At 43.7% G+C, this 26,586-nt stretch overlaps 1 protein-coding gene across 4 annotated transcripts in view; it reads left to right on the top strand.

The window, feature by feature from the left end:
• The window catches only part of Flvcr1 (FLVCR choline and heme transporter 1), a 39,356-nt gene extending 13,602 nt beyond the window's left edge, over positions 1–25,754 (top strand). The window contains exons 3-10 of one of the 4 annotated variants that reach the window (XM_003474243.5): positions 1,437–1,577; positions 7,244–7,311; positions 8,597–8,700; positions 9,790–9,900; positions 10,624–10,729; positions 11,197–11,308; positions 22,788–22,855; positions 23,009–25,754. In XM_003474243.5, the coding sequence (XP_003474291.2) occupies positions 1,437–1,577; positions 7,244–7,311; positions 8,597–8,700; positions 9,790–9,900; positions 10,624–10,729; positions 11,197–11,308; positions 22,788–22,855; positions 23,009–23,083 (785 nt within the window). In that variant the 3' untranslated portion in view covers positions 23,084–25,754. Of the gene's footprint in view, positions 1–1,436; positions 1,578–7,243; positions 7,312–8,596; positions 8,701–9,789; positions 9,901–10,623; positions 10,730–11,196; positions 11,309–22,787; positions 22,856–23,008 lie in introns of those variants that run through there. The other 3 variants (XR_010043309.1, XR_002792347.2, XR_010043310.1) reach the window with 3 other exon arrangements.
• Positions 25,755–26,586: the final 832 nt, after the last annotated feature.

The raw sequence follows: 26,586 nt of genomic DNA, 5'->3' as shown, positions 1-26,586 counted from the left end.
AACATTTGTGGTAATAAGACCTGGTTATGTGGAAGCCTGCTGCTACAAGATCAGTGAGTGCAGGTATCTTACACTCCATGTACAGTATTTTCCTCCTTTGTAGTAAAAAATTTGGAGTGAACAGTTTAGAATTTGGGCTGTTACAAAAACCAGATTTTAATTCCTGATATACCTTCTCTTCTATCACTTCAGCTCTTCAGCTTTTCTGTTACTTATTCATAATTTGGATCAGCTAACTATGTTAGTCAGCTTTCTGCCACTATAACAAAACACCTAAGAGAATTAGTTTATGAAGAGAAATGTGTAGTTTGATTCACAATTTTGGGGGCTCTCCTCCATGGTCAGCCAGACCCATTGCTTTGGGCTTCTCATAGGTGTGCTGAGTGGTGATGGCAGGGAGCTTGTGGTGCAGAGAGCTGCTCAGCTCATGAGTCTGGAAGCAAAAGAGACCATGAGAAAGGGGCTGGGGTCCTGCTGCTCTCTCTAAGGGCACATCCCATAACCAAAGGTCCCATACCGTCCCACTCGGAAAGTTTCCCATTCTGGGGAGCCTTTAGCCACCCTGGGGACCCAGCCTTTTAATACTTGGACCCGTGGGGCAATTTTCCACAGCATACCATCGATTCTCACGAAGTCTCCCTCTCGCCCTGATTGTGGGAGGTTGTCACATTCTTCCTTGCACACCTAAAGGAGGGGTCTCTGGGGCTGGAGGTGGAGTATTAATAAGTAGGATTTTTTTTTTTAAGCAGGGGAGGTCTCTGGTGTCTGGCTGAGAATGCTATGAAATCTCTAACCACAGAGTGATGGCATTTACAGCATCAGGCATCGCACACTTTAGTGTCTCTTAGTTTTACCCCATATTTTCCCCCACATGCAGCTCTAGGGAGCTGCATCCCGCAGGAATTCACCTAAACATAGGGAATCCCGCAGGAAACCTAGGGAATCCCGCAGGAATTCACCTAAACATTTTCTACCCCAGTGGCAAAATGGATTAGATGATGAACTTTATACAGATTTTAGAAGCAAATAGTTACCAATTCAAGGTAGACCTCTAAAAGTTCAACATTCTGTTGGCTTACTCTAATGTCTACTTCTAACTATAAATTAACAGAATTTAGTAATAGAATCCTTGATGTAGTAAAAATTAATTAAGTAAAAGTGGAATAAGCAGTGGTTAAGCTAGTGACACATTACTGATGGTTTTGCAGCTCAGCCATATCTCTCTTTTAGTGGGCTGAGATGATAATGCCAAACTAGTTTTCACTTGGAAATTAGTGAAAATGAAAACCTCACCATGACAGCCTTTTATACTCTTTAAACTTAAATTGAATTGTCTGCTCACTAAGAAATATACCTATAGTTATGTATGCTGCAATGTACTCAATTACTCATGTATAATTATATGTAATTCTTTTTATTTTTATGCACATACTTAGCATTCAAAGAGAAACCTCCGTACCCACCAAGTCAGGCTCAAGCAGCTCTTCAAAATAGTCCTCCTGAAGAATACTCCTATAAGAAATCAATAAGAAACCTGTTTAAAAACGTACCTTTTGTCCTTCTGCTGATCTCATATGGTAAGTGGGCTTGCATTGAAGTCTTGGAAGTCACTTCCAGTCTTCGAGCACTGTAAATTCTTTTAACATGGTGGTTTTGAATCTTAATGAGATTGTTCTGTGAACTCCATAGCAGAATCATGAACTTACATTTTGCACTAAAAGCAAAAATGCTTAGATCTTTTTAGGTGTTTTAAAATACAAGGAAAGAGATTTCAAACGGAGAAATGCTGTCTTTTGTGAGTTCTCGTAGCGTCCTTTTGCCCATTTATGACTGAATTTATGGCTGCTGTAAATGTCAGAAATGTCACAGTTCCCTTCTTCCACCACGTGCAGCTGCTATTTTGCTGCTTCAACAAAACTAGACGTGACTGCTTGCCTTCAGGAGTCACTTGCTGCTGTCCCACTGTTTTCAGGTGTGCACCCCAGGACCTACCATTTTAAAATTGTGACAAGTCGTGTCCTAACTTGAACTCCAAGTTCTTTTCCTTGGATTAGCACCTTTAATCTCAGTGAGTCCTCTGCACTCATCAGCTGTGCCCTCAGTCACCCAGCTCCAAGGATCACCGGCTTTTTGTTATTCTTGCTTTGTCTCTTTCCCCTATTTTTGTCCTGGAATATTTTAAAGTGAATCTCAGATGTTATGTCATCTCATCTGTGAATACTTTCTTAATTCTGTTGGTAATCTTTCTGTCTTGGTTAAACCTAAAATTCAAAAATAGGAAGCAGAGAAAATACCGTGGCTCGCTATTATCTGTGACACCAAATTAATTTTCTTTCTTTCTTGGAGATGGGGTCCTGCTGTGTAGTGCAGACTGGCCTTGAACTTGCTTATGTAGCCCAGGCTGGTGTCCAACTCATGGTGATCCTCCTGCCTCAGCATCGCAAGTGCTGGGAGTACAGGCTTGAGTCACCATGGCCAACTCACCAAGTTTATTTCTTACAGCTGTCATTGAAGATGACTTTTGTGTATTGGTCTTTTACTCTTCACTGTTTTCCAACACAGAACTCTCAGCCACGCTCGGCGCCAGTCCCCATCACAGTCATGCTCAGAGACACACCTCCACTGCAGACACCTTCATTCCAGGCTCTGTAATTTCCTGCTGTGATGTTTTATCCTCTGCGTCTTTATACAGAGAGCTCAGCTGTAGTTCCATTACAGCTGGATGGGCAGTTTCTTTGCCTCTTACTCTTCACCGAAGGGCGCAGAACTTGGTAGCATAATGTTTCAAAGAAGGCAATGCCACGTCTTTTGGGCAAACGCTTGTCCCCGTCTGTGCAAGGCTGCACATGCAGTAATCTGGATTAGGAATAGCACCCCTAGGATAGCTTTTCAGAATTATTTACATAGAGTCTACAACTTGAGAATCAAACAAGGACAAGTTTGTCTGCTTATTTTTGAGATCAGGCTATCTATTTAGTTTTGATTGATTGATTGATTGATTGATTGATTGATTTTTTTTGTACTGGGAATTGAACTCAGGACCTTGCACTTGCCAGGCAGGTGCTGTGAAACTGAGCTATATCCCCAGCTTATTTTTGATTTTGAGACAGAGTCTCACTATATAGTTCAGGTTGGTCTTTTTTTTTTTTTTTTTTTTAATGTTGAAGGTAGTAAAATACAACAGAACAGAATAAAGCCAGTCGAGACAATGCAATGAAATTGGTATAGAACTTCACAGCAGGTTACTGAGATAGTAGTAATAGGGACCGTAGTACATCTCATTATCTTCACACCAGTTGTCCTTTCAATCAGGTATAGCAAAATCAAACCAAATACAGAACATCATAAAATCTATCAAAACAGAGTACTGAATAGAGCAATACAATTAAAACAAAACAAAACAGTGATAACAATATTTGCCTTCAAAGAGATGGTAGAAAGAAATCCCCCATATTTGCTATATTGCATAACAGTAATCCTCCCCAGAGATGCTCAGACCTCTGGCTCCCATTTGCTAATGGGGTGGAGCACAAGGAGGCAATGTTTGATTCTTAGCCCGTGTGCCAGTAGGCTCATGGCTGCCTATCAAGAAAGTGAACGGGTTGCTTTGTTGCCCAGCACCCTAAGTCCAACATGGAACAGATCTCAGGAGAAGCTGGCTCCTGGTTCTCTCCCTGGGTCGCCCACCACTTGCTGCTTCTCAGGTTGGTCTTGAGCCCACTACATAGTCCAGGCTGGCCTGGAACTCACAGCTGTCCTCCTACCTCAGCCTGAGTGCTGGGATTATAGGTGTGTGCCAACATACCTGGCAAGGTCAGACGAGAGAAAAATATTTCTCCCCAGCTATTGCCATTTGCTATCTGAAATGCAGATACTATCCTTGAAATTTAGACCACAAAGGCTGCCTTACTACAAGAGACCTTTGTCCAAACTCCTGGTGTCCGGGTTACATTCCAGATCCCGCAGCATGTGATGCAGGAGGGTGTGCTCAGCCCTGGTCCTGCACCTCGTGCACCCTCAGCCTTCCCTGTGAGCCCATCTGTCCAGGTGCATCCATGAGCTCCATGGAAGCGGAGTAGCTAGCAAAGGCCAGCACCTATTTAGACCAGCTGCAGATTTTCTCCTGCAATCTTAGGCAGGAATTGTGATAGATCGTGACTATTCTGAAATTCCTGTGAGAGAAGTAAGGACCAAAAACAGTGAAGAAAGTTTGGATGAAGAACCAGATGAGAGAGTCCTCTTCAGGTGTCAGGATTTACAAATCTGGGATAATTGAGATGCCCAAAATCAGCAAGGGGTAGATCCCTGGGCCAGAGTGGGGAGCACGGGGTCACCTGTGCATAGCTTGTAATGGCCTCGTTATGCTGCAGCAGTGAAATCCTGTCAGAAACAGTCCAGTGATGTATCACCACTGTATTTCTTGCCATCCTTCGTATTCAGTATCAGTTGGCAACCTGGTTCTGCTCAAGAGTCTGACATCTCTACACAATTGCTCAGTTACTGAGGCAGAAAATAGACAGACTGACCTTGTTTACATTTAAAGTCACACAGCTATGACTGGAAAAGGAAAAATTAACATGTTTACAGACTGATCCAATGATCGGACCCTGTAAATACTCAAAAACTTGATATTTGGCAGGAGAGAACTTACTTAGTGAATTTTCATGGGAGAATTGGCCATATGGAGAAAGTAAGTAGGATTAGCTATCTAAGAGTAAAACTCAGAGCTTTAATATTTTAGGAATAAATAATGCAGACTGTCCTTATATTCTTAAGAATGTCTTAATGCAATTAACATAAATCCTAAAGAAAAATACTGATAAACATAATTATATCAACTAGCCTTTTCTAAGAAGACACCATTAAAAATGAAAGACAGAACAGCAGTCGATGAGAAAGTGCAATGTATGTAACTGACAGGATTGGTGAGTATCCTAACATAAAGATAACTCTTGCAGATCAGTTAAAAAAGAAGTCATTCTGAGAAAAGCAGAGAGTGTCCAGATGTGTATGTGTGTGTTGTTTAGGCTTTGTGCTCAACCGTGCTAGAATAAAGGACGTCACAGCCAGAGTAAGACAGAGTATCTGCAGATTCAGGCCGCCAGAAAACAAGAACAAAAGAATACGAAAACCCTGATCAAGACAAATTTGACTAGAAGATGAAGTTATGGAAACTCTGCTAGTAGTATGTATGAATACAGTTATTGAAAAGTGATTTAATTACATAAAAAGTAGTTCTAGGTACAGTCTTGGAGGAACCCTTGTATGTAAGAACAAAAACATAATACTCACTGCAACCTTGTTTCAAATAATAGAAAACTGGGAAAAGGACTTAGATGTCTGTTGAAAGAATTAGAAAGAGCTAAAGCTAAAGATGCTCATGCAGTGGAACAAACAGGGAAAACTAATGAACTAGAACAAAAAGTTTCAACATACAGCACAAAGCCATAATAGTTACATCGTAAGAGCAAGTTAAAAATGGATTTAAATAATACCCTGTTTACATAAAGTTTCGAATTATTTTAATGCATATACAATAATATAAAATTATATACACCAAGATCAAGATAAGGGTTACTACTGGGAAAGAAGAGAAAAATGGGATCGGAAAAGGTCTAAAAGTGAATCTGAAGATAGAATATTAATGTTTGACAAAGCTGGGTGATGAGGACGGTTGTTTCTTACATTACTCTGTAGTGTTTGTGTGTCTGCAATATGAGAGAGGGAGAGAGATTGAGATTAAACATATAAAAATAGGTTAAATCTCAGTTAGGTTAAGAAGCTTACCAGAATTCATACAGTGCATGCCAGGATACATTAGGGTGTAAACCTGCTCAGCTGACTCCTGCTGTTTTTATTTTTCTCTTTTAAAATATTACTCCTTTAATATTGCCTTGTGCAATGAATCGCCCTGTAAATCTGATACAAAGGCAATTGCCGTGGAACAGGGATTCTGTTACACTTTAGCTCTCGGGTTCTGGCCTAGATCCCATCTCCCAAATGAGTGTACGGCGGAGGTTTAAATAAAAAGAGACAAATCGTATGGTTTTAGGGCTCCAAGAGGGTCAAAACCCTTTAATTGAGCTCGAGACTCCGAGGGCTAAGACAAAGACTTCTCTGGATCAGCCCACTTTTATGAGGACCAAGGACAAAAGGCAGGGAAACTGAGGAAAGCATAGGCAATGAGCAGGACCTTGGCAGTCACTTCAAGGACGTCTCCATGTAATGAATCAAGTCAATTTAGTAGCACTGTCTTATCATGAAGACATGGCAAAAGTGAGACTGTAGGAGTGATTTCTGCAGCTGCAGTCTCTGTCTTCTTAATTGGGGTTGAAGCCAAGTATCCACAGCTGTGGCCTTATCTTGGCCTTTGAAGTATCTCTGGCCTCACAGGCCACTACAGGCCTCGGCCAGGACCAGTGATTCATAGAGGTTCACTTACTGTGAATCAGCTCCCATCGCCAGGCAAGGGGCCAAGGCCTAGGACAGACTCACAGATAAACATAGAAAGCCAATTAGTAAAATTGAAATCCTGCTCAGAGCCGCTTCGTAGTGGTCTCCAACATTTAACCTTTGCTGTCTGTGTGTACTGTGGATGCTCAGTAATCCATCGCTTGCGAGCTCCCCATGTAGTGGTGAATGTGGGGATATGATTTATGTTCAGTATATCTGAATCTAAGTAATAGCGATCTTACGACAGAACTCTAATATTGTAGCATATTAGAGCAGTTTCTACTATTACAACAAAATATCTGAGGTTGGGAACTTCATAAAGAAAAATGGTCCGTTTAACTTCTTCAGTTTTAGAGGTTGAAAGTCCAAGCATGGGAGAGAAGCAATCGGGAAATGGCCACAAGCTGAAGGGCCAACATGGAAGGGCTCCTTGGCTGTGTAAGAGCTCCTGCGAGGCCATTGTCTATTTCTTCTGAGAAGGCCCCCCTACCTCAACCTAATAACCTGGCTGTAGGTCCTGCCTCTTAAGGGGTCACCTCCCAGCCCCCACCACACTGGGGAAGGCCTCCAGCACATAATCCTTGGGGGGCCACACCCAACCTTAGCACTGATGCCTCGAAAACTTCGGGTTAAATTGATCAGCACACATCCTGAAAGGGAATGGCAGTCCTTACTAATTTTGGCAGCTGCCTAAAAAATGCATCATATTTTCAAACTGTCACATAGCACTCCAGATCACTTGATGAACTGATAAGTGATACATATATAATTTCTTCTTTATTAATCGTAGGTATCATGACTGGAGCATTTTATTCAGTCTCAACATTATTAAACCAAATGATCCTGACATATTATAAGGTAAGTGTCTGCTTTTTTTTTGTACTGGGGATTGAATTCACGACCTTGAGTTTGCCAGGCAGGTGCTTATACTGCTGAGCCAAATCCCCACCCCCACTTTTTTTGAGAGAGAGTTTCACATCGCAGTTTGAGCTGGGCTTGAATTCACTTTGTAGCCCAGGCTGATCTTGAACTCACAGTGATCCTCCTGCCTCAGCCTCCCAAGTGCTGGGATTATAGTATACTTCTGCTTTTATAATACTGCACACCCTGTGATTTTTCTTTACTCCATGTAAATCCTGTTAGCATAATCATAAGATTTAGGGTTATAATCTTAGCAATGTAACAAATTTACATATCTTTTAAATGAGAACGCGTTTGTGAAACAAAATCTCATCATATTGAAAGGCTGGTGTGGTCAGGCAGTGTCCCTCCTGACATGGAAGGCTCTGCGTGCTGAGGTAAGGAGGGGCTCTGTAGGCAGAGATAGGCAGGAGCCGCAGAGAGGAGGGCCCAGTGTGGGCAGCCATCACACCACTGCTTCCTGATGAGGCCAAGCACTGGCTTTCCTGGCCCATTCTCAAGTTCACCGCGACTCTGTCATCCAACACAGGTGATCCATTCTGCATTGGTCTGGTCTCTTGGTGGGGCTAAATCCCAAGCTGGGAGCACCATGATTTTTATTAAACACGTTTAGTTCAATTCATGAAACCTCGAAAGCAGAATTTTTTTCTGTTGGTGGTACTGGGGATTGACTCCAGGGCCTTTGTACTGAGCTACCTCCCCAGTCCTTTTATTTTTTGAGATGGGAACTTGCCAAGTTGCTCGGGTGGGACTTGAACTTACAGTCCTCTTCCTGCAGCCCTGGGTCACAGGCAGGTGCTGTGCCATGCAGCCAGAAGCAGAGTTATTACCACTGTGACAGTGCTATTTTGTTTGGTTTTGAAGTAAATTTTTAATTATATGGAAAAAAGTAAACCACTTCACAGGGAGCAGAATAAATATAAAGAAGCAGGTGCCAAGTTCCGATTCCTTTCTGCGCAGAAAAGAAAACCCTTTTCAGACATCTGTAAATTCCTGAAGGCTAACAAAAATTGTACTTTTAACCATGGAAGACCAAAGAAATTTTTCCTTTTTTATTTCTCATTTTGTTTTGTTTCTTCTGGTTTTATTTGATTTTGACCTGCCCCTGCCTCCCAGCTCAGCCACACAGTGTGCCTCATTTGATCCTATCGTCCCCGCCGCATGCAGGGAGGGGGTGTGCAGGGTCTGCTTCTGATCAGCCTCTCTTGCTCGTGCTTTGCAGGATCAGGAAGTGAACGCCGGGAGGATTGGGCTCACGCTAGTGCTGGCTGGGATGCTGGGCTCCATTCTGTGTGGCCTGTGGCTAGACTACACCAAAACATACAAGTGAGTGACAGGGCAGCGGAAGGCCTGGACTGTAGGACTTAAAGTGTTACAAGTACTCGCAGGTTCCTTCCAGTTAGTGAGTGTTTCAGAAATCTACATACCGTTTTGTTTTATTTTATTGGCCATAGTTATTTCAGCTTTGAGAACTTGGATACCTTCTGATCCTTCTCTCTCTCTCTAACAATACCCACATCTATATTTTTGAAAAAGCTCGCTCTGAGAATCCTGTGACTTTTGACTGACCTGATCTTGTTGCTTTCTTTTTCTGTGGGCTTAAAAACAAACAAAATATTGTTCTTACAACAAAATTATTTAGCTGGGTATGGTAGCGCATGTCTGTAATCCCAGCACTTGGGAGGCTGAGGCAGGAGGATTGTTGCAAGTTCGAGACCAGCCTAGGCTACAAAGTGAGCTCAAGGCTGGCCAGAATTGCATAGTGAGACTCTGTCTCAAAAAGACAAAAAACAAAGACTTCTGTTTTTGTAAAAACTTTTGAACAGTATATAGAGCCCTAAACCATAGTATCATTTAATTACAATATAATGTATAGTGTGAAAATGTTATTTTATTTGTGCCTGTACACAGCAAAATGTTAACATAAAAGAAGGAGGAATTGATGCCAACCAGGAGACCAGAAGAGGGTTTCAGTGGCTGCATTCTCCTGATCTGGCCTTCAAAGAATAGCCACTTTCTCTTCCAGGCCACATCTCTTAGAAGGCCAGAACTTCTCATCTGCTTGGGAAAATTAGTGAACAGAACTGTTCGTGAATAAGAGAATAGAGGGAAATAAGCTCAGTGAGTGAAATGTGGAACTCTGCCATGTACCCCTTTGAAGGTCCGGCTGTGTTTATACTGCCGTATCCTAAACGCTTCCAGAAATAGCTCTGATCTTGAAATTCTCCAGGATAGTTCTCCCATAATTTAAAGACCACACTGTGGCTTTTAAGTCTGTTTTGGTGAATATATTTTCTGTAGACAAGAAGGGATGAATTTTAAAAATAGTATGGATAGAACAGTGGCAAGCTACAAGATTTTTATATGCCTAGGAGAATCAGAAAAATTCCTAACAGTTGTGTTGTTTTCTTTTAGACAGACTACTCTGATAGTTTACATTTTATCTTTTATTGGAATGATTATTTTTACTTTCACATTGGACCTTGACTACATTATCATCGTGTTTGTTACTGGAGGGATTCTTGGGTAAGTGTCAGATATGTTAGGAGAAATGATACCATACTGTTATAATTCTGAAGTGTTATTACTTTGATGTACTAATTTTTTAAGCTCATCCATAGGTTCTTTAGTAGTTTAACTCTAAAAGATCCATTGTGTGCATATAAACATATGATTCATCAAAACTGTCAACAATAGTTTAGCCAAGTGTGCTTGTGCACAATGATAGGCCCAGCCTTCTGGGAGCTTGAGGCAGAAATATTGCAAATTCAAGCTCTGCCTAGGAAACAGTGGTTTAGGCAGCCCTGTCTCAACATTTTCTTTTAAAAAATATTTTTTAAGGTGAGCTGGGGATGCAGCTCAGTGCAAAGGCACTGGATATAATCCCCAGTAAGAAAGAAAAGCAAAAGGAAGAAAGGAGGGAAAAAGAAAAGGAAAGAAAGTTTAAAATCGTTTTTTGGTACACTGTGGATGAAAAATGTATAAACCTTACTGAGCCCACATAACTTTATTGGTTATAAAGACAACTGACTTTAAAAAGTAGAGGTGATTTTCCCTCAGGAAACAGGGAATTGTTTTGCTGCTCTGTTCTTGTGACTTCGGGCTGGTGGTTCTAATAGTAGTTCCTCACTTTCCCACTCAAAGTACTGTTTACTTAATCATTGGAAGAGGCCTGAAATACAGAGTGGTTCATCACTGTAATTTCCCCTGCCGACAGTTCTTTCTGTGATTCTCGCTTGGTGTTCCTAGCTTCTTCATGACTGGCTACCTCCCGCTGGGGTTTGAATTTGCTGTGGAAATCACTTACCCTGAGTCCGAGGGCACTTCATCTGGTCTTCTGAATGCTGCTGCCCAGGTAAACCTCTGGCTTCTCTTAAGTCTTGATGGCTTTTACCAAATGGTCTAATGAATGAGTTTGACCATAGATTTTGTCTTAACAAGCTCACTTTTTTTGTCCTTTTGAGGCAAGGTTTCACTATGCAGTTCAGGCTGATCCTGAGCTTACTTTGTAGCCCAGGCTGGCTTTGAGCTCAAGGAGATCTTCCTGCCTCAGCCTCCAGAGTGCTGGGATGATAGGCATGTACCACCATACCCGGTTTAACAATCTTTTGGGCTGGGAATTTAGCTCAGTGGCATAAGCCTTGCAAGTGGGGGGGTCCTGAGTTCAATCCCTGGTACCAAAAAAAAAAAAATCTCACTTTTCAGTGAATATTATTAGAAGCCAAATCACTTGAAGAAAATTAGTTTTCAAAGGTTCTGGGAGAAAATGTAGACGTCTTTTAAAGAAGGAAAATTAATAAAAATTCATTTCTCTTATTTCAGGTTTTTGGGATTTTGTTCACTTTGGCTCAAGGGAAGCTCATAACAGATTATGGTCCTAGGATAGGGAACATTTTCCTCTGCTTCTGGATGTTTGTGGGCACCATTTTAACCGGTGAGTTAGGGTATTTATCCTGTATATGCCTTGTGTTGTCCTATAAATTTAATTTTTATGTATTTTGCTTCCTCATGACTTGGCAGAACTTACAGTTTAAAAATAAAGTGAAAAGCAGCAGATCCTTTCTTTCTTTCTAAAGCTATAAACATCGTGATTCATTTTGGAGTTTTCACAATCAAAACAGTGACTGTATAGGAAACAAAACTGTTGTAACAGAGTAACAAAGACCTGAAGTGGGCAGGCCCTGCTACAAATTCTGATTCTGGTACTCTCTAGCTGTGTGATTGTAGACTAGCTGCTTAACCTCTGAAAATAATCCAGAAGGAAAAACTCTGTCTTTCCTAGTGTAAATTCACAGTGCAGCTCACCAACGTAACCCCAAAGGTGTGGGATTTTCTCCCTACCCTCGAGCTCAGGGCTCTGCAGTAGACTCCGCTGGTACCCTCTGACAATGCTCAGGATGTCTTCACGCCCAGGTTGCCCTCTGTTCTTTTGCTTTGTGAATTCCTTTCTGCATCTCTACCAATGTGAGAGACAGAATCCATGGATATTCAAAGAGGAAGTTTTACAAACTGGTACCAACTTAATTTGAGGACAGAATATGTAAGAGGGTATGAATTAAAGCCTTATGCTTGATTGCCTGGCCTTTTTTTTTGAGCTGTATCGTGAAATCTTCCCTGTGACTTATTTTGGGTACACACAACCATCCAAAGGTATCACTGAGTCCCCACTTCACTCGACAGAATGGATGTGTCTGTTCCCAGAGTGATGTCCTGGCCCAAGGAAAGTTTATCCTATTGTCTTTAGTTAACAAAGCAAAACAAAACACAGAAAACTGTGAAATATGAATACTGTCTGCCGTGTCATAAATATCTGTTGGTTTTTAATTTCCAGACAAGAAGCAAGTATCTATCAAATAGTGTTATTGTTGCACTAAAAGTAAAGAGAACAGTGTCAGGGAGTGGAAGTGGGGGCACAGGACAGGAATTGAACCCAGGGCTTTTTCGTATTATGAGCAGTAATAACATTAGTATTTTGCCAAGTTGATAAGTTTTCAAAGCTTAAAGTTGCAACCCTCCTGCCTCTGAGTGCTGTGGTCACAGGAGTGGGTCGCCATGCCTGGCTCGTGTTATTTTTATATGAAATTCATGAATGTTAATTGAAACAAATCAAGCGTTTAAAAGTGATAAAAAGTCTAACACCAGTTTTACATCGATGCCTTTACCACCTACAAATGCTAATTAATTTAAATTAAGGGTTTTTCTAAAATTCTGATACCAGTTATGGGGTGGAATTATGACGGGCATGGTGGATTGGAGAGAAAACACTGGACCTCCAGTGTCTAGTCTGGCAAATAAATAAGAAGCCAGAGTGCTGCTACTCTACACTAAAAACAAATGAAAAGCTGATTGGTTGAAAAGCCCAGCAGCTCTTCTTTGATCCAAAGGAAGGAGGTGAGAGTGCAGTGTGACCACGCCTCAGTGTGGTGAGAATGGACCCTGGAGAATCAGGATGGAAACCCAGGAGGGGACCCAGGGGAAGCAGCGCTGCCCCTGCCTGAGGAAGCCAGGCCTGTGCCTGATGAGGTGCTGGAGACTCAGTGCCCCAGCGGGACCTGCACACAGGGCTCAGACCTTGGAAATTACCTCCGGTTACCTGGGGAAAGGAACCTCTTTGGGATAGGCCAGAGCAGTCTGTTCGTAGCAAGAGGCACACAGGAGAGACTACTTCACCAGCATCTGCCAGGATTTACCTGATCCCAGCTGACCTGGGGAGAGGAAAAGCCCAAGCCCATCGCACCCCAGACCCTGCCTCAGGGGAGAAAAGTGGGCCCTCCCGTCTCTCCCACTGGGGTGGGTGGCATGTGTGCAGTTCACAGACCAGAGCCACAATCCCAGCCCTATATGAGGGGACAGGAAGTGCACTGAGTGGCAGCAGAGTGACAGGGTCCGTACAGAGTTTGATAAAGGAGGACAGAGTGGTGCCCTGCCTTACTCATCTCATTTGCCCAGATGGGTTTGGGGGCAGGACAGACCCACACAATCCCACCGCCATGGCAAGTGGCTGTGCAGCAGCCTGCGATGTCATGGGCCCCGAGTAAAGTATACAGAGCTGCCACAGTTTGTGTGCTGTGCGCGCCACCGCCATGTACTCTCGAGGCTCGTGACCTAAGCTGCTAGGCCTTGGCACCGTCTGGAAACCATAGCTGCTGCAAGAGTGTGTTCTGTTTGATGGCTGGTAGTCATAGCATGTCTCTGTCCCTGAAACCCCACCATCCTTCCACCAAGCTCATAGTGGCTGCAGTAATGCAACCCAAGCTGCTCAGAACCAGAGCCCAAGGCAAACCCATGTGGTCCCTGTTCCAAGGGAACAGGCAGATGAGCACAGAGGAGAACCCAGCACAAAGCCTGTGGTCCCCACAAACCCACAGGCACCTACACATGGCCGGGAACCGGCCAGATGGCAGCCCCAGTCAGCAAAGAGCTGTCTCATAGCACCAGCCTGCAGCACCTGTAAGTACGCACACCCACCCTGACAGCCATCTGGCAGCAACCCCAGCCCTGGAAAAACCACGCCTCGTCCCCATGGTCACAAACACCGATAGCCTAGGCCACCAGCACAACCACAGATGTGGCTGCCAAGGACTGTAACTGAGAACTGTACAGAGACCACTACAGAATCCTCCCAGAAGCAAAGCTAGCATAACCATGCTCCGCTAACAGCCTGGCACCCCTCACAGGGAAGAGCTCTCCCTAAAAAGTTTCAGAATCCCATAAAATTGGAAAAGATGCCTGTTGCTTAAGATGCATGCATGTAACCTTTTTGCTCTTGTTGCTTTTGATGTCTTCCACTGCCATGAGCCACCGTGCCTTGGGGCCAGTTGATTATAACTGAAATCTCTACAAACTGAGCTAACTGAACCTTTCCTCAAAAAAAAAAAAAAAGATAAAAAAGAAGATGTGGACATAAAACACAAAGATACAAGACATAAGAAAACAAGGAGATACAAAACCTTCAAGAGTATGCAGTAATTCTCTATAAATAGGAAATTTATAAAATGTCTGATAAGGAAAAGTTAGTGATCTGAGGGAAGCTCAGTGAGACAGAAGAAAATATAAGCAAGTCATATCGTGAAAGATAAATTCAGCAAAAAGCTACCACTGAAAAAACAAGCAACCTTGCCAGTAGTGGTGGAGCATTCTGGGAGGCTCAGCATATTTAACAAAATAAAGCTAAAAACTTCCCAAGTCTTGGGAGAGGTATGGGCAGGCAGATCTATGAAGTTCAACTCCAGTTAGGTTCAACTGGAAGAGTCGTCTCCAAGCACATTATAATTAAGGTAACAAAGTCAAAGAGGAAGAATTGTGAAAGTAGCAAGAGAAAAATGAGGAAATCTCCCTTAGACTAATGGCAGGTGTTGCAGCAGAAAATTTGCAAGCCAGCAAGGAATAGAATGGTATATTCAAGGATGTTGAAAGAAAACAAAACAGAAAAAACTTCCAACTAAGAATACTTTGCCCAGAGCCACCAGATCCGCATCTGCCTGCTGGACACCACCACCAGAAGGCCCTTTCCTGTGGGCGCCCAGTGGGGGCAGAGACAGCCGGACAGATCCACCTCTGCCTGTGGGACACCGCCACGGAAGGCCCTTTCCTACAGGTGCACAGTATGGGCAGAGAGAGCCAGACAGATCCACCTCCACCTGCAGGTAGCTGCCACTGGAAGGCTCCTTCATGCAGGTGGCCAGCAGGAGAAGGGACACAAAGCCAGGTAAGCCCTGTGCACCTGTAGGCCACCATTGGAGGACCTTGGTTCCTTCGAGCAGCCATCACCTGATAGCGGAATCAGACAAATACACCCCTGTGTGTCTGTCACCATTGTGAAAGTCCCAGTGTAGACACACAGGCTGAGAGAAGCAGCCCTACCTCCATGCACCCCTGATCATCAGGGAAGCCCCAGTGTAAGCTCCACAGGTCTAGATAAGTCTGTTCCACACCCTGCTACCTCCCTGTAAATCTGGGGTTAGAGGAACCCAGGTGCCTGTTCCATCCTCCTACACATGAAGAGGCAGCCAATGTTTGAAGTACCTGGGGCCCCACAACGAGCTTGTTGGGAGGAAACCAGGAGAATGTCAAGATGAAGGAGCAACAGGCAAGCTCAGACCTCCAGCCCACACAGAATAAGTCTGGGGGATATGGTCATGGAAGAAAAGAAGTCACACACCTGAAATCTCTGAAAGGATAGCAGCTGAAGTAAGGAAACAACTTCATGAGATTGTAAAAGCAGTCAAAACAGAAATAATGTCTCAGATAAAAGAAAAAATCACAAACATACTGAAAGAATTGTTCAGCAGGTCTAAAGAAGACATAGACAAGACAGAGTAGTATAGGAAAATGATAGAAACCTTGAATGAATATAGAAAGGAATTACAATGCAAGAAACAGATTCAAACAGATCCAGGAAAGTAAATATTCAGTGGAAAGCTGGCAAAGCCACTTAAAAGAGACTGAAGATAGACTTTTTTTTTTTATCAGTACCAGGGATCGAACTCATGACCACGCACTTACAAGGCTGGCGTTTATGCCACTGAGCTAAATCCCCAGCCTTGAAGATAGGATTGCAGCTAGTGATCATGAAAAGAAAAATCTCTTAAAAACAAGTTGGAGTCAGGAAATAACACAATGGCTACAAGATGATGCAAAGAAGCATAATTTAAGAGTGATAGGTGTTGGTCAAGAAGCAGAAGTCAACACAAATGAAATTAAAAGGCTATTTACAGAAGTAATAGAAGAAAACTTCCCAAACATGGGAAAAGGATCTGGCATGCAGATAAGTGAGGCATATAGGACTCCAACTAGCCACAACCAAAGTAAATCTACACCTAGACATATAATAATGAAAATCCCAGAAATTCAGCACAAGAATGGAATATTAAAAGCTGTTAGAGAAAAGAAACATCACCTATAAAGAAAAACTAATCAGGATCACAGCAGACTTGTCCACACAAACCATCAAATCAAGAAAAGTTTGGAGTGAGGTGTTTCAAATCCTGAAAGAAAACAACTTCTAACCAGATTGATGTACCCTGCAAAACTATCTTTCAAAATTGATGGAAAAAGCCGGGCGTGGTGGCTCATGCCTGGAATCCCAGCACTCAGGAGCTGAGGCAGGAGGAATGTTGAGAGTTCGACACCAGCCTGGGCTCTAAAGTGAGCTGAAGGCCAGCCTGAACTGCATAGCGAGACCCTGTCTCAAAAAGACCAAAAAAAAAAAAGAGATGGAAAAATAAGATACTTCCAAGATAACAACTGAAGGAATTCATGACACCAAACCAACCCTACAGAGAGTGCCAAAGAATATTCTAGAGAAAGATAAAGATGACCATGGTTCCAGGAACAGCAGCAGAAAAGGATCGTCAAACAGGCAGTTGAATAAAGGGGAAAAGTGAAGGGCCATATACAGCAGGATAGCAAGGCAGAAACAAACCAAGGTATGCTGGTTGTAACCATTAATGTAGATGGCCTCAGGTCAGCAATAAAAAGAAACCCATGGAGAGTAGATCAAGAAACAAGATCCATTGATATACTGTATATAAGAAACACATGTAACTGGGAGGAAATTCATAGACTGAAAATCAAAGGAGAGAAAAAATTGTTGCAAGTGACAGGAGACCAGGAAAAAAAAAAAAAAAGGCAAGGGTAACTTGCCCATCAATTGCACAATGCATTTTCATACAATGGAAAGCTGCCGAGCTATAAAGTAGAATAATCTCAGGCTTCTGTAGGTAAATGGACCCAACGGGAGATCATGTTCATGGGCAAAAAAGTCTAAACTTATATGCATGAACCCAACGGAGTCAATGGGATCCAAAAGCAAAATAGTTATTGTAAGAGTGATACGGGAGGAACGCCTGGGAGGGAAAGGTAGGGAAAGGTAGTATGTACAGTTAATTTCTTATTGTCTTGTCTTGAACTCGTGTATTGTTTTCAGTTTTGTTAGGTTTGGCTTTGTTCTGTCTTGTTTTGTTAGGTTTTACTCTGTCTGATAATAGGGGTTGCTATTTTGAGCATATATTATGGTAATCATGGTTTCCTATTATATTGCTTTAAAGACTTATAATGCTTTCATTCATTTGTTTAATTGGCTTATTCTGTTTATTCTGTTTTATTATGTGTGATGTTATGAACAGCTGTTATGAAGAAAATGAGACATTATAGTAGCCATTGCTCATTTCCTATCATCTTGCTTTGAAGCCCTACCATGCTTTTTAAAAAAAATTTTATTTAAAGACAAAAAGAAGCAAAACAGAAAAAAAGAGTAGAAGTAATACAGAATTAAAAAAGAAAACAGTAAGAAATCACTAGTTGATAGATTACATAATGTCATCTTAGAAATAGTTGTTCAGGTTACAAAATTAAAGCATACAAAGTGGACATTCCAACAGTGAGACTGCAAACAGTTCTGTTCAATGATCCAATATAAACTTAGTAATATCATTATCTATCTTACACACTTGAACATACATGCAGTTATATCCTTTAGAGCATTTTCTTTTTCTCCCTTTTTACAACCCACATTTTGGGTTTTATTACTCCTACAGTTTTTATTACTTTTTTTAGTTTGTTTTGAAGAGAATAAAACCAAATGTGACAAAACAAAATAGAGTCAGTCAAAACAAAAGGATGGACATAGTACATGATGTAAAAACAAAATACGAGGTGATCAACAATGGTTACCATAATGCCTTTTGCTATCTTCAAAAGAACTTCCCATATCATCAGGTATAACAAATTGAAAAAACAGTACAGAACAAAACCAATAAAAATGAAATATTGGAGACATTAAGAAGATAATAGTCAAACCAGAATGGGTATCATAGTGAATCTTACTGTCTTCAAAGTAGTTGCCTATACCCTCAGACTTGATACTATCAAACATAACAGATTCAAATAACGTCAGTCAAAACAAGACAAGTGGGTAGTGGGGTCCCTGGCACTTCCTGTACTGGTCATAATTACTCTGAAGTGTGTTGGCTAGGGATTTCTGCTGTTTGCTGCTTTCCCCAGTCTGCTGGTGGCTACTGGAGTGTAAGCAGGGGCGGGGCAGGCTGGCCCCTGCCTTCTGAGCTGGTTAACCACAGGGAGTCTTCACCACTGTAGTGTGAGCCGGGTGGGTGGGGTTGGTTAGGGATAGCTTTAGGGAAACTTCCGCAATGGCTATTAACTGCGCAGAGGGGCGGGACTCAGTCCAAGCAATTTCCACCAGTCTGCTCTGAGCTAGGAGTGGCTGAACAAAGCTGGCTGCAGTTCTGTCTCCAGGCTTTTCCTGCCCAACTCCAAAATGGTGCCCCGCCAATCTCCCACTTGCACGGGAGAACTGAGTCCCACACATTCACCACCAGCCAGTGCAGTTCTCTGGTCTGCTGCTCCCCTCCGCCACCACGCCTCCCTGCTAAGGCCTTCGGGCTTGCCAGCCACCAGCTTCACTGTGCCCGTGCATCTCCGGGTTCCAGTAGCGCTTCTGGCACGGTGGTTCTGGCTCCGGTGCAAGTGCTGCCAGCTACTGCCTTCTTCTGTTTAAGTTTTTCTTTTCTTTTTTTTTTTTTTTTTTTAATTCTCTCAGTGACCTTCAGTTCTCACTTTAGTTTCTTCCTGGGTTGAGGGGGCCCATTTCTTTCCTTCTTGCCTTCTCCAGAATGCTATACTCCAGCATCTGGACTGTTACTTTCAGAGAGGCTGTTTACTCTGCTGCTTACTGTCCCACCATCTTCCCAGACTCCCTCCCCCACCATGCTTTTGTTCTTCTGTTTTGATTGGTTCTGTCCTGTTGTGTTTTATTTGACTTGATTGTGTGTGATAGTATGAACAATTTTTTGAGGAAAACAAGATATTATAGTAGCCATTGTTCATTTCCTGTTATCTGGTTTTAATGTTTCATTCTCTTGAATGATTTTATACTATTTTGTCATGTTTGCTATTATTTTGTGTGAAGGTGTGGTTAAGTGTTTCAAAGAAAACAAGAGACATTATGGTAGCCACTGTTGATGTCCTGTGGTCTTGTGTTGCTTGCATTGTTCTGTTCTACTTTGTTTTATTTTGTTCTCTTTAAAATAAAAAAAATAAGAAAGAATACTTTACCCAGTAAGTAAAGCCGTCCTTCAGAAATGAAGGGGACATGGTGCCAGATATATGAAAACTGAAGAAATTTTAATACTTACGTGTCCAGCTGGAAGCAGAAGGACACCAGCTACTCATACTGCAACACAAAATTATTAAAACCACCGGTACAGTAGACACACAAGAAAGAGAAAGGAATCAGACCTTGTGACCATAGAAAACTACCCAGCCACCAAGAATAACAGGAAGCAAGGAAGAAGCAAAGGATATACATACAGCAGGAAAATAATTGACAAATGGCAGGAATAGCTTGTTAGTATCCATGGTAACTTTATAAACAGATCACAATCTCGATTAAAAGGGTTAGATAAACTGAATGGATTTAAGGGGCTATTGTGTTAACAGACCCAGTAATATGTTGTTTACAAGTTCATTCCACAGGCAGAAGACAGACGCAGAGAGAAAGTAAAGTATAAGCAAAAATTGCAAGTGAACGGAAGTAGCTATGCTCATGTCAGATAAAACAGAAATCTATAGACATTAATTTATAATAACTACAAAAAAGTAAAATACCTAGGAATAAATAGAAAAGAAAGCTATGCAACGAAAACTAAAATGCTGATTGAGATGGAGAAGGCATGAAAAAGGGGAAAGAGGCCATGTGCTCATGGATTGGATGGATTAACATTAAGACGTACATACTGCCAAAGACAGTCTACAGAGTCAGTGCTATCACCAAGACAGTGATGTTCACAGAAATAGAAAAACACCTAAAATTTTATGGAACCACAGAAATCCCCCAAGAACTGAAGCAGTACTGAGCAAAAGGAGTGAAATTGGCCTCACGGTCCCTGACTTCTGCACATTCTGCAAGGCACGGTGGGGACAGAACAGAGACCCCGAGATAAAGCCACACACCTGCAGCCCGAGGGTTCCCAATAGAGACGGCCAGACGTACGCTGAGGAAAGGAAGTCTCTTCAGTGAGGGATGCTGGGAACACAGCGTCCGTGTGCGAGGATGCAGAATGGACCAAAACCACCCGACAGGGAGTCAGAGACTTAGGCATAAGGCCCACCTTTCCTTTCTAGCCTTGGTCTCGGACGCCACGGCCACTGCCATACTGATCCCTGAGAAGATCTGGGTCAGCATTACGAACTGTTTTTTAGGGAGGGCGTATTGGTGGCCAAGGAGGAAAACATGTACGTGTCCAGGAGCCTGGAGCCGGCAGGCAGAAACACACCTGAAGGCCACGCAGTCTCACCAGCCCCAATGCTGCGTTAAGGGACAGTCTGCCTAGAGACGCCTCTGGTACCTGACCGGTGAGAGCATGCAGCGCCTCCACGATTACCTCCACCTGCCCCTGAGGTCGGGCCTGTCACCCGTCTCACAGCAGGCCCAGGACTACAGAGCTGGCCCCGAGCTGTGCAGGGTGAGCGATCCGTGAGGCTCACATGAGGGGAGCCCGGCAGAGACACCTGTGGACCCAGCACGTGTCCCCAGGTGCCAGTGACAAGGCTGAGGCCGGGGCCAGATCAGCCACCAAGGTCCGGTTTAGAAGCGGGTTTGGTGGTGGACGTGGTCGGGCCCTTCGGTGAAGTCGGAGGACTGTATCTTCTGTTGCATAAATGTGTTGCCAGGAAAAAAAAAAAAGTAAGACCCAAAACTATAAAACTACAAAAAGAAAACACAAGAGCAGTTCTTCAGGACATTGGTCTGGCCCCAAAGACTTTTTTTTGGGGGGGGGGGGGGTTATGATTCCAAAAACTGAAAACAAAAGCAAAAATTGCTAAGTGAGATTGCATTAAGCTAAAACGCTGTAGGACAAAGTGAACAGCAGAGTGAAGGCAGCCTGCAGGACAGGAGAAGATGCTGGAGAGCTCTGATCAGGCTCAGCAGGCAGAGGAAACAGACAGTGCAACAGCAGAATGGCAATTAACAACGCCCAGATGATCTCAGTATACATTCTCTAAAGAAGATAAATGGCCAAGTATACGAAACAGTGCTGAACGGTACTAATCAAGAGGGAACTAGAAGTCGGAGCCACAGTGAGAGTCATCGCACGCCAGTTACAATAGCTGTCACCAAGAAGACAAAGCCAACACCGCCGAGAGGGTGTGGAGAGGACTGCACTTAGTATAATGGGAAACTGGAGTTCTCAGAAAACCAGGTAGAGCAGGTCCACTGAGTGTGTATCCAAAAAATCAGTATGTAAAAAATATTTGAAATCCTGTTTGTTGCAGTGCCATTCACAGTACCCACAATATCAATTCAATCAAGATTTCCATCAGTATAGATGAATGGATAAAGAAAATGTATCTATACACCATGGACTATTACTCGGCCATTGGAAAGAACGCAGCCCTGACATTGTGGCAGCATGGGTGGGACTGGATAATGGGACATACTGTGTGGACACCACCCCACTGGCTCCATCGTCTGGCGGTAATGCATGACTGTCATGTTACGCTGGCTTTCGTCTCTGTTTCTACTTTGCTTTATGGCTGATTTATTTACTGCCTACAAACCTCTGTCTTACCTTACACTTGTTTTGATCTTTCTGATTTTTTAAAGTCAAGGCTCTCACACCACAGCTCTAACACTGGCAACTTAGAAATCTGTGTATCCAGACCCTGACCTCCCTCAACACTTCAGACCAGAGCGTTCGGTTGTTACCTTGTGTCCTGTGGCTACCCATAACCCAGGCTGGACTCACCATCTTCCCATCACAGCTGTCGTCCTGGTTTTGCAGTTTCAGTCGCTAGGGCTCCCATCCATTCAATGGTATACTCGAGGAAACCAGTGCCCCCATCTTCCTCCTCCCTCCACATTTTCTCTGTATCCCATCAACCCCCCAGATCTTCCCAGTTCCAGTCTAACGTGTTGCAGGCCTGTCCACCACGTCGGGCCCGACGCCCTCCCTGCAGCATGATCTCGAGGCTGTGCTTCGGCCGTGGGACTCATTGTGAGTGTCATACTGCTGTCACTCCGCCCTGCCCACGGGATGGGACTGGAGTGTCGCTCAGGTCTCTGGGTGGCTCTGCCAAGCCTTCTCTGGGGCCCTTTGGCCAGCAGAGGTGTTGTTTCTCCCAGGTGCCCACCATGCATGGTATTGATCTACAGCGTGGCAGTTGATGGTGCAATGGTACTGGTGTGTACCTGCGCTAGTGACAAGAATGCCCATTGTTCACTAATGAATGACCTGCTAATAAGATAGTCAGCGGTATCTTTTCTAGGCTGCAAGGATGCTACTAAATGGTACCGCTTTATTGTGTGCTCTGTTTGTTGATGCCTAAAGACTGCTGTGTGGAGAAACCATAATACAACTCATGGGAACTCTGTTTATCATTCTGTGTTTCAGCCTTAATCAAGTCTGATCTGAGAAGACACAACATAAATATCGGCGTGACAAGTGCTGAGATTAAAGCTGTAAGTACCGCCTGCTTTTATGATTAGACTGTTGAGAAAAGGCTGCCTCGAGTGTGAGGCCTTCTCAGCGGGCTTTTTCGGTGTGTCAGCTGTTGATCTATTAAAACAGCGCTTGCCAGGTGCTGTACATCGACTGTTCTGATTCTTTCCCAGGTGCCAGTTGACAGCCCCACAGATCACAAGCCAAAGGTGATCACCCTGTCTGATCAGTCAGAATCGTCAATCTGAAGTGGAAGGGAGAGTACCATGTGTGGCCTGGCATGCGGCGTGATGACCTGCGGGTAGAAGTGACCAGGAGGACTCCATGGAGAAGTCATAGGGGCGAACGGTTACTTGAAAATTATGAGCTCAGAATAAATAGTTATTATTTTGCTTAACTATTTAAGTAATATTCTACCTAGAATATTTTTGCTTACATCATGTTAACACTACCATTCCCTAATTGGTGACCCGTCTTCAGTCGTGCATCGTGCCTGTAAGAATCTGTTGACTTTTTTTTTTTTGAGGTGCTGTGTGGTCCAGGCTGGCCTTGAAACTACTGTGATCCTCTTGCCTCAGCTCCCAGGTGCTGGAGTTACAGGCTTCAGCACCGTACCTGCCACTTTTCCTTTAGAAGTATTTTCTACCCGGGCGTGGTGGTGCACACCTGGAACCCCAACTACTCGGAAACTGAGGCCAGAGGATCCTAAGTCTGAAGCCAGTTTGGGCAGCTTAGGGAGTCCCTCCCTGGCCCAGCGGAGCAGGCCTGGGGCCCCTACCTGTGTGCAGGAGCCCTGCCTTCAGTCCCCTGGGTTTGTTTTTTTTTTAAGAAAATGGAGGTTTGGAGGAGTTTCTGTGGTGACGCAGTGGGGCCCGGTCCTGTGAGACCCAGAAAAGGGCATGTGGTTTGTGTATGACACCCCTCGTGGGACCAGGGCCAGCACCGCGACGGGTAACAGCACAGCGTGGGAGTCCTGCTACAGGCTCGGCAGCACTTGTGCCCTCGCAGGGCGGGCTCCGGGTCACTGTGCCATTTGCTCCGTTCGTGTACTTCTTTCGCAAAGTGCTGTGTAGGAGACGCCGTGGCAGAGGCCACAGAATCCGCGTCCTGTACCGTGGCCAGACGGGCTGTGGCCGTGGAACTGCATCCGAACCATGCGAGGGAGGGCACATCAGTGTGCTGCCTCCCTCTGTGGATCAATGCTGACACGTAGTCTTCCGGTCCAGCTTGAAACAGAGGAGTTTTATACCCAGTGTCATTTTTTACTGCCGCCTTTTGTCAAGACGTAACTTTCTAGCAAAAAATTCAATGTATATTTTTTATGGTCTCATGATGTGTTGTGTCAGGTCCTGCAAGGTTGCCTTGTTGCCTCGAAGATCTGTGACTTCCCATGACCTGGGTGTCTCCACTTAGTGGGGACCTTTGGAAACCCTGACTGTCCCGACGTGACTGTCACGCGGCACCTTCCTGTGACTGTGCTCCCTGGGAGGGTGCGCCCCAGCAGCCGCGGTTGGGTCCAATCTGCAGCACTGTGCGGGGCTGCCCTGCCCAGTGCGCAGGCCCAGAGAGCAAGATCCTGTGCACCCCACAGTGCCCGCCTCTGTGTCCTGTCATAGAGAGAACCTCAGTGTCGCCCCAGGCTGTGGGGACTTGTCTTCACAGTTGTGATGTTTGTGCCACCATGGTATTCAGTATGTTATGCGCACCAGAAACCCAGTCAGGTAACACACATGTTCACGTGAATAACGGTTTTCAGTGAAATATATGCGCTGATTATCTGTAATCTGCAATCAAATGGCTGTAAACTGTGTAGAATCTGACCCTAAAGAATGTATTCTGCCACCAAAAGGGCCTACTAAGAATCAGGAGCCCTAGTTCCATGTTCTGGGTGTATTTCTCTTAGTCATTGTAACTCTGGACAAGTTATTTACCCTTTCCAGGCAGGATTTTCCTGATCTCAGAGATCTTTTTATTTTTTTGTCTTTTCCAGACAGGGCCTCGCTATGCAGTTCAGACTGGCCTTGAGTTCACTTTGTAGCCCAGGCTGGTTTTGAATTTGCAACAATCATCCTACTGTAGCCTCCCCCAAGTACTGGGATTATAGGCATGTTCTACCACGCCCAGCTCATAGATCTTTTTATTATGTTAAATACCGTTCACTATGGAGTAGACTAAATCAGTGTACCACAGGAACTCAAATATAGGTAGGAAAAATTCCCTGGACAGTTGAGTGAACAACTGTGATTTTTAGTCTGTGAATAGCAAGGATTTCAGATCTCCTTTTAGTCAGTCTGTAGAGGCTCAGACAGAGTATGCTGCGTCGCTAGCTTCTCTTGATATTTACATAATGGATTAAGTTGGACAAAAATGTATCTTAAGGTTCCTCCCAAATAATTATGTTTACTGTTTAGAATAATCACATGCTTACTGAGTTTGAGGTTTTAAACAAATTACAGATGAAAGTTGGAGTACTTTATTTCTAAAACACATACATACATGTTTTATTTGCCCTTATTTAAAAGGAAGTGAAATGAGTGACCGAATGTAAAATGAATTGATAATTTTCTGTACTTTTGTGTAAATTATGTCTAATAAGAATGTCATATAATTGTATGTTGTAACTTTCAAAAATAGCATAGGTGATCATCACTTGTATGTGTTTTAATCAGATGCCTAAAGAAACCCTGGATGCTTTCAGGAACTATTGCATTTATAAATGTTGCAAATGTAGCTTTTGTTTTTCTGAGACTGTTAGAGAAGTCTTTTTGAACTGTCTGTGAAAATACGTTCCTGTGTATTAGCTGGACGAATGCTTGGGTTAACCTTATTCATGTTCTCATTTTGTTCTTTTTACAGTTTGTCCATATGCTTGTTCTTCATTATTTCAGACTTAAAATAAATTTATTTTTTTAATGCTAACTTTGTATATACCTTCTTAAAAGAATTCCGGTAATCAGTTATACCCGGAGTCAAAGGGATTATGATTTCACAGTGGGCCAAGGAGGAAAAGAGGTCGTTTACGGAACCCAGGGAAACAAAGGCCTCCACTAAAATATTTTATTCGTTTAAAAATAACTTCAGAGAGTGGCATCGGCAGGAGGCCAGAGTAGGAACTTCCCGCCCTTGTCCTCCTCCAGAAATGGTTGTTTTGATGACCGCCCACACACAGGAGGACCAGTGTAGGAGTCGGGGGTCCAGGCTGGAGTTGAGCGCACTGTTTAAGCTGAAGACAATCACAGCAGCTGCATGGACAGGGCTAAAGCATCGAGCAGCTCGGTGGGGGAAGGACCGGCGGGCCCAGGGATAGGCGCGGCCGCATGGCCAGGCTAAATCCGTCTGCTGGGGTTCAGTGCTTCCTGCGTGCCGTAGATTTGCTCCCTGCAGTGGGTTAGACACTGAGTGCCCCCAAGACCCATCTATTAAAAGCTTCATTCACGGGTGGAGCTGGGGAAAGGTCCAGTGAACCCTTAGGGTGAGGAGCCTCGCAGGAGGTCCTTGGGTCACCAGGGCCGTGACTGGAAAGGGACTGACACTCTCACTCAATGTGTGCTTTCTGCTTCCTGGTTCGTGACACCAGTAACTTGCTCTGTCACATGCTCCCTCCAAGTCACGCCACCCTTGCCCAGGGAATGGGCTGCCCAGTCTTGAGGTCTGGAGACCCCAGAACCATGCATCAAAGTAATCTTTTTATGTATTAATTAGTTTAGGTTCTTCGTTAGAGGAACACAAAGCTGTCCAGTGCACCTGTGTA

Source organism: Cavia porcellus, unplaced genomic scaffold (genome assembly GCF_034190915.1).
Source record: "Cavia porcellus strain 051 isolate PalLab524CR breed Dunkin Hartley unplaced genomic scaffold, mCavPor4.1 scaffold_26, whole genome shotgun sequence".
NCBI classification, from domain to species: Eukaryota; Metazoa; Chordata; class Mammalia; order Rodentia; family Caviidae; genus Cavia; species Cavia porcellus.
This window is presented reverse-complemented; position numbering and strand designations above follow the sequence as displayed.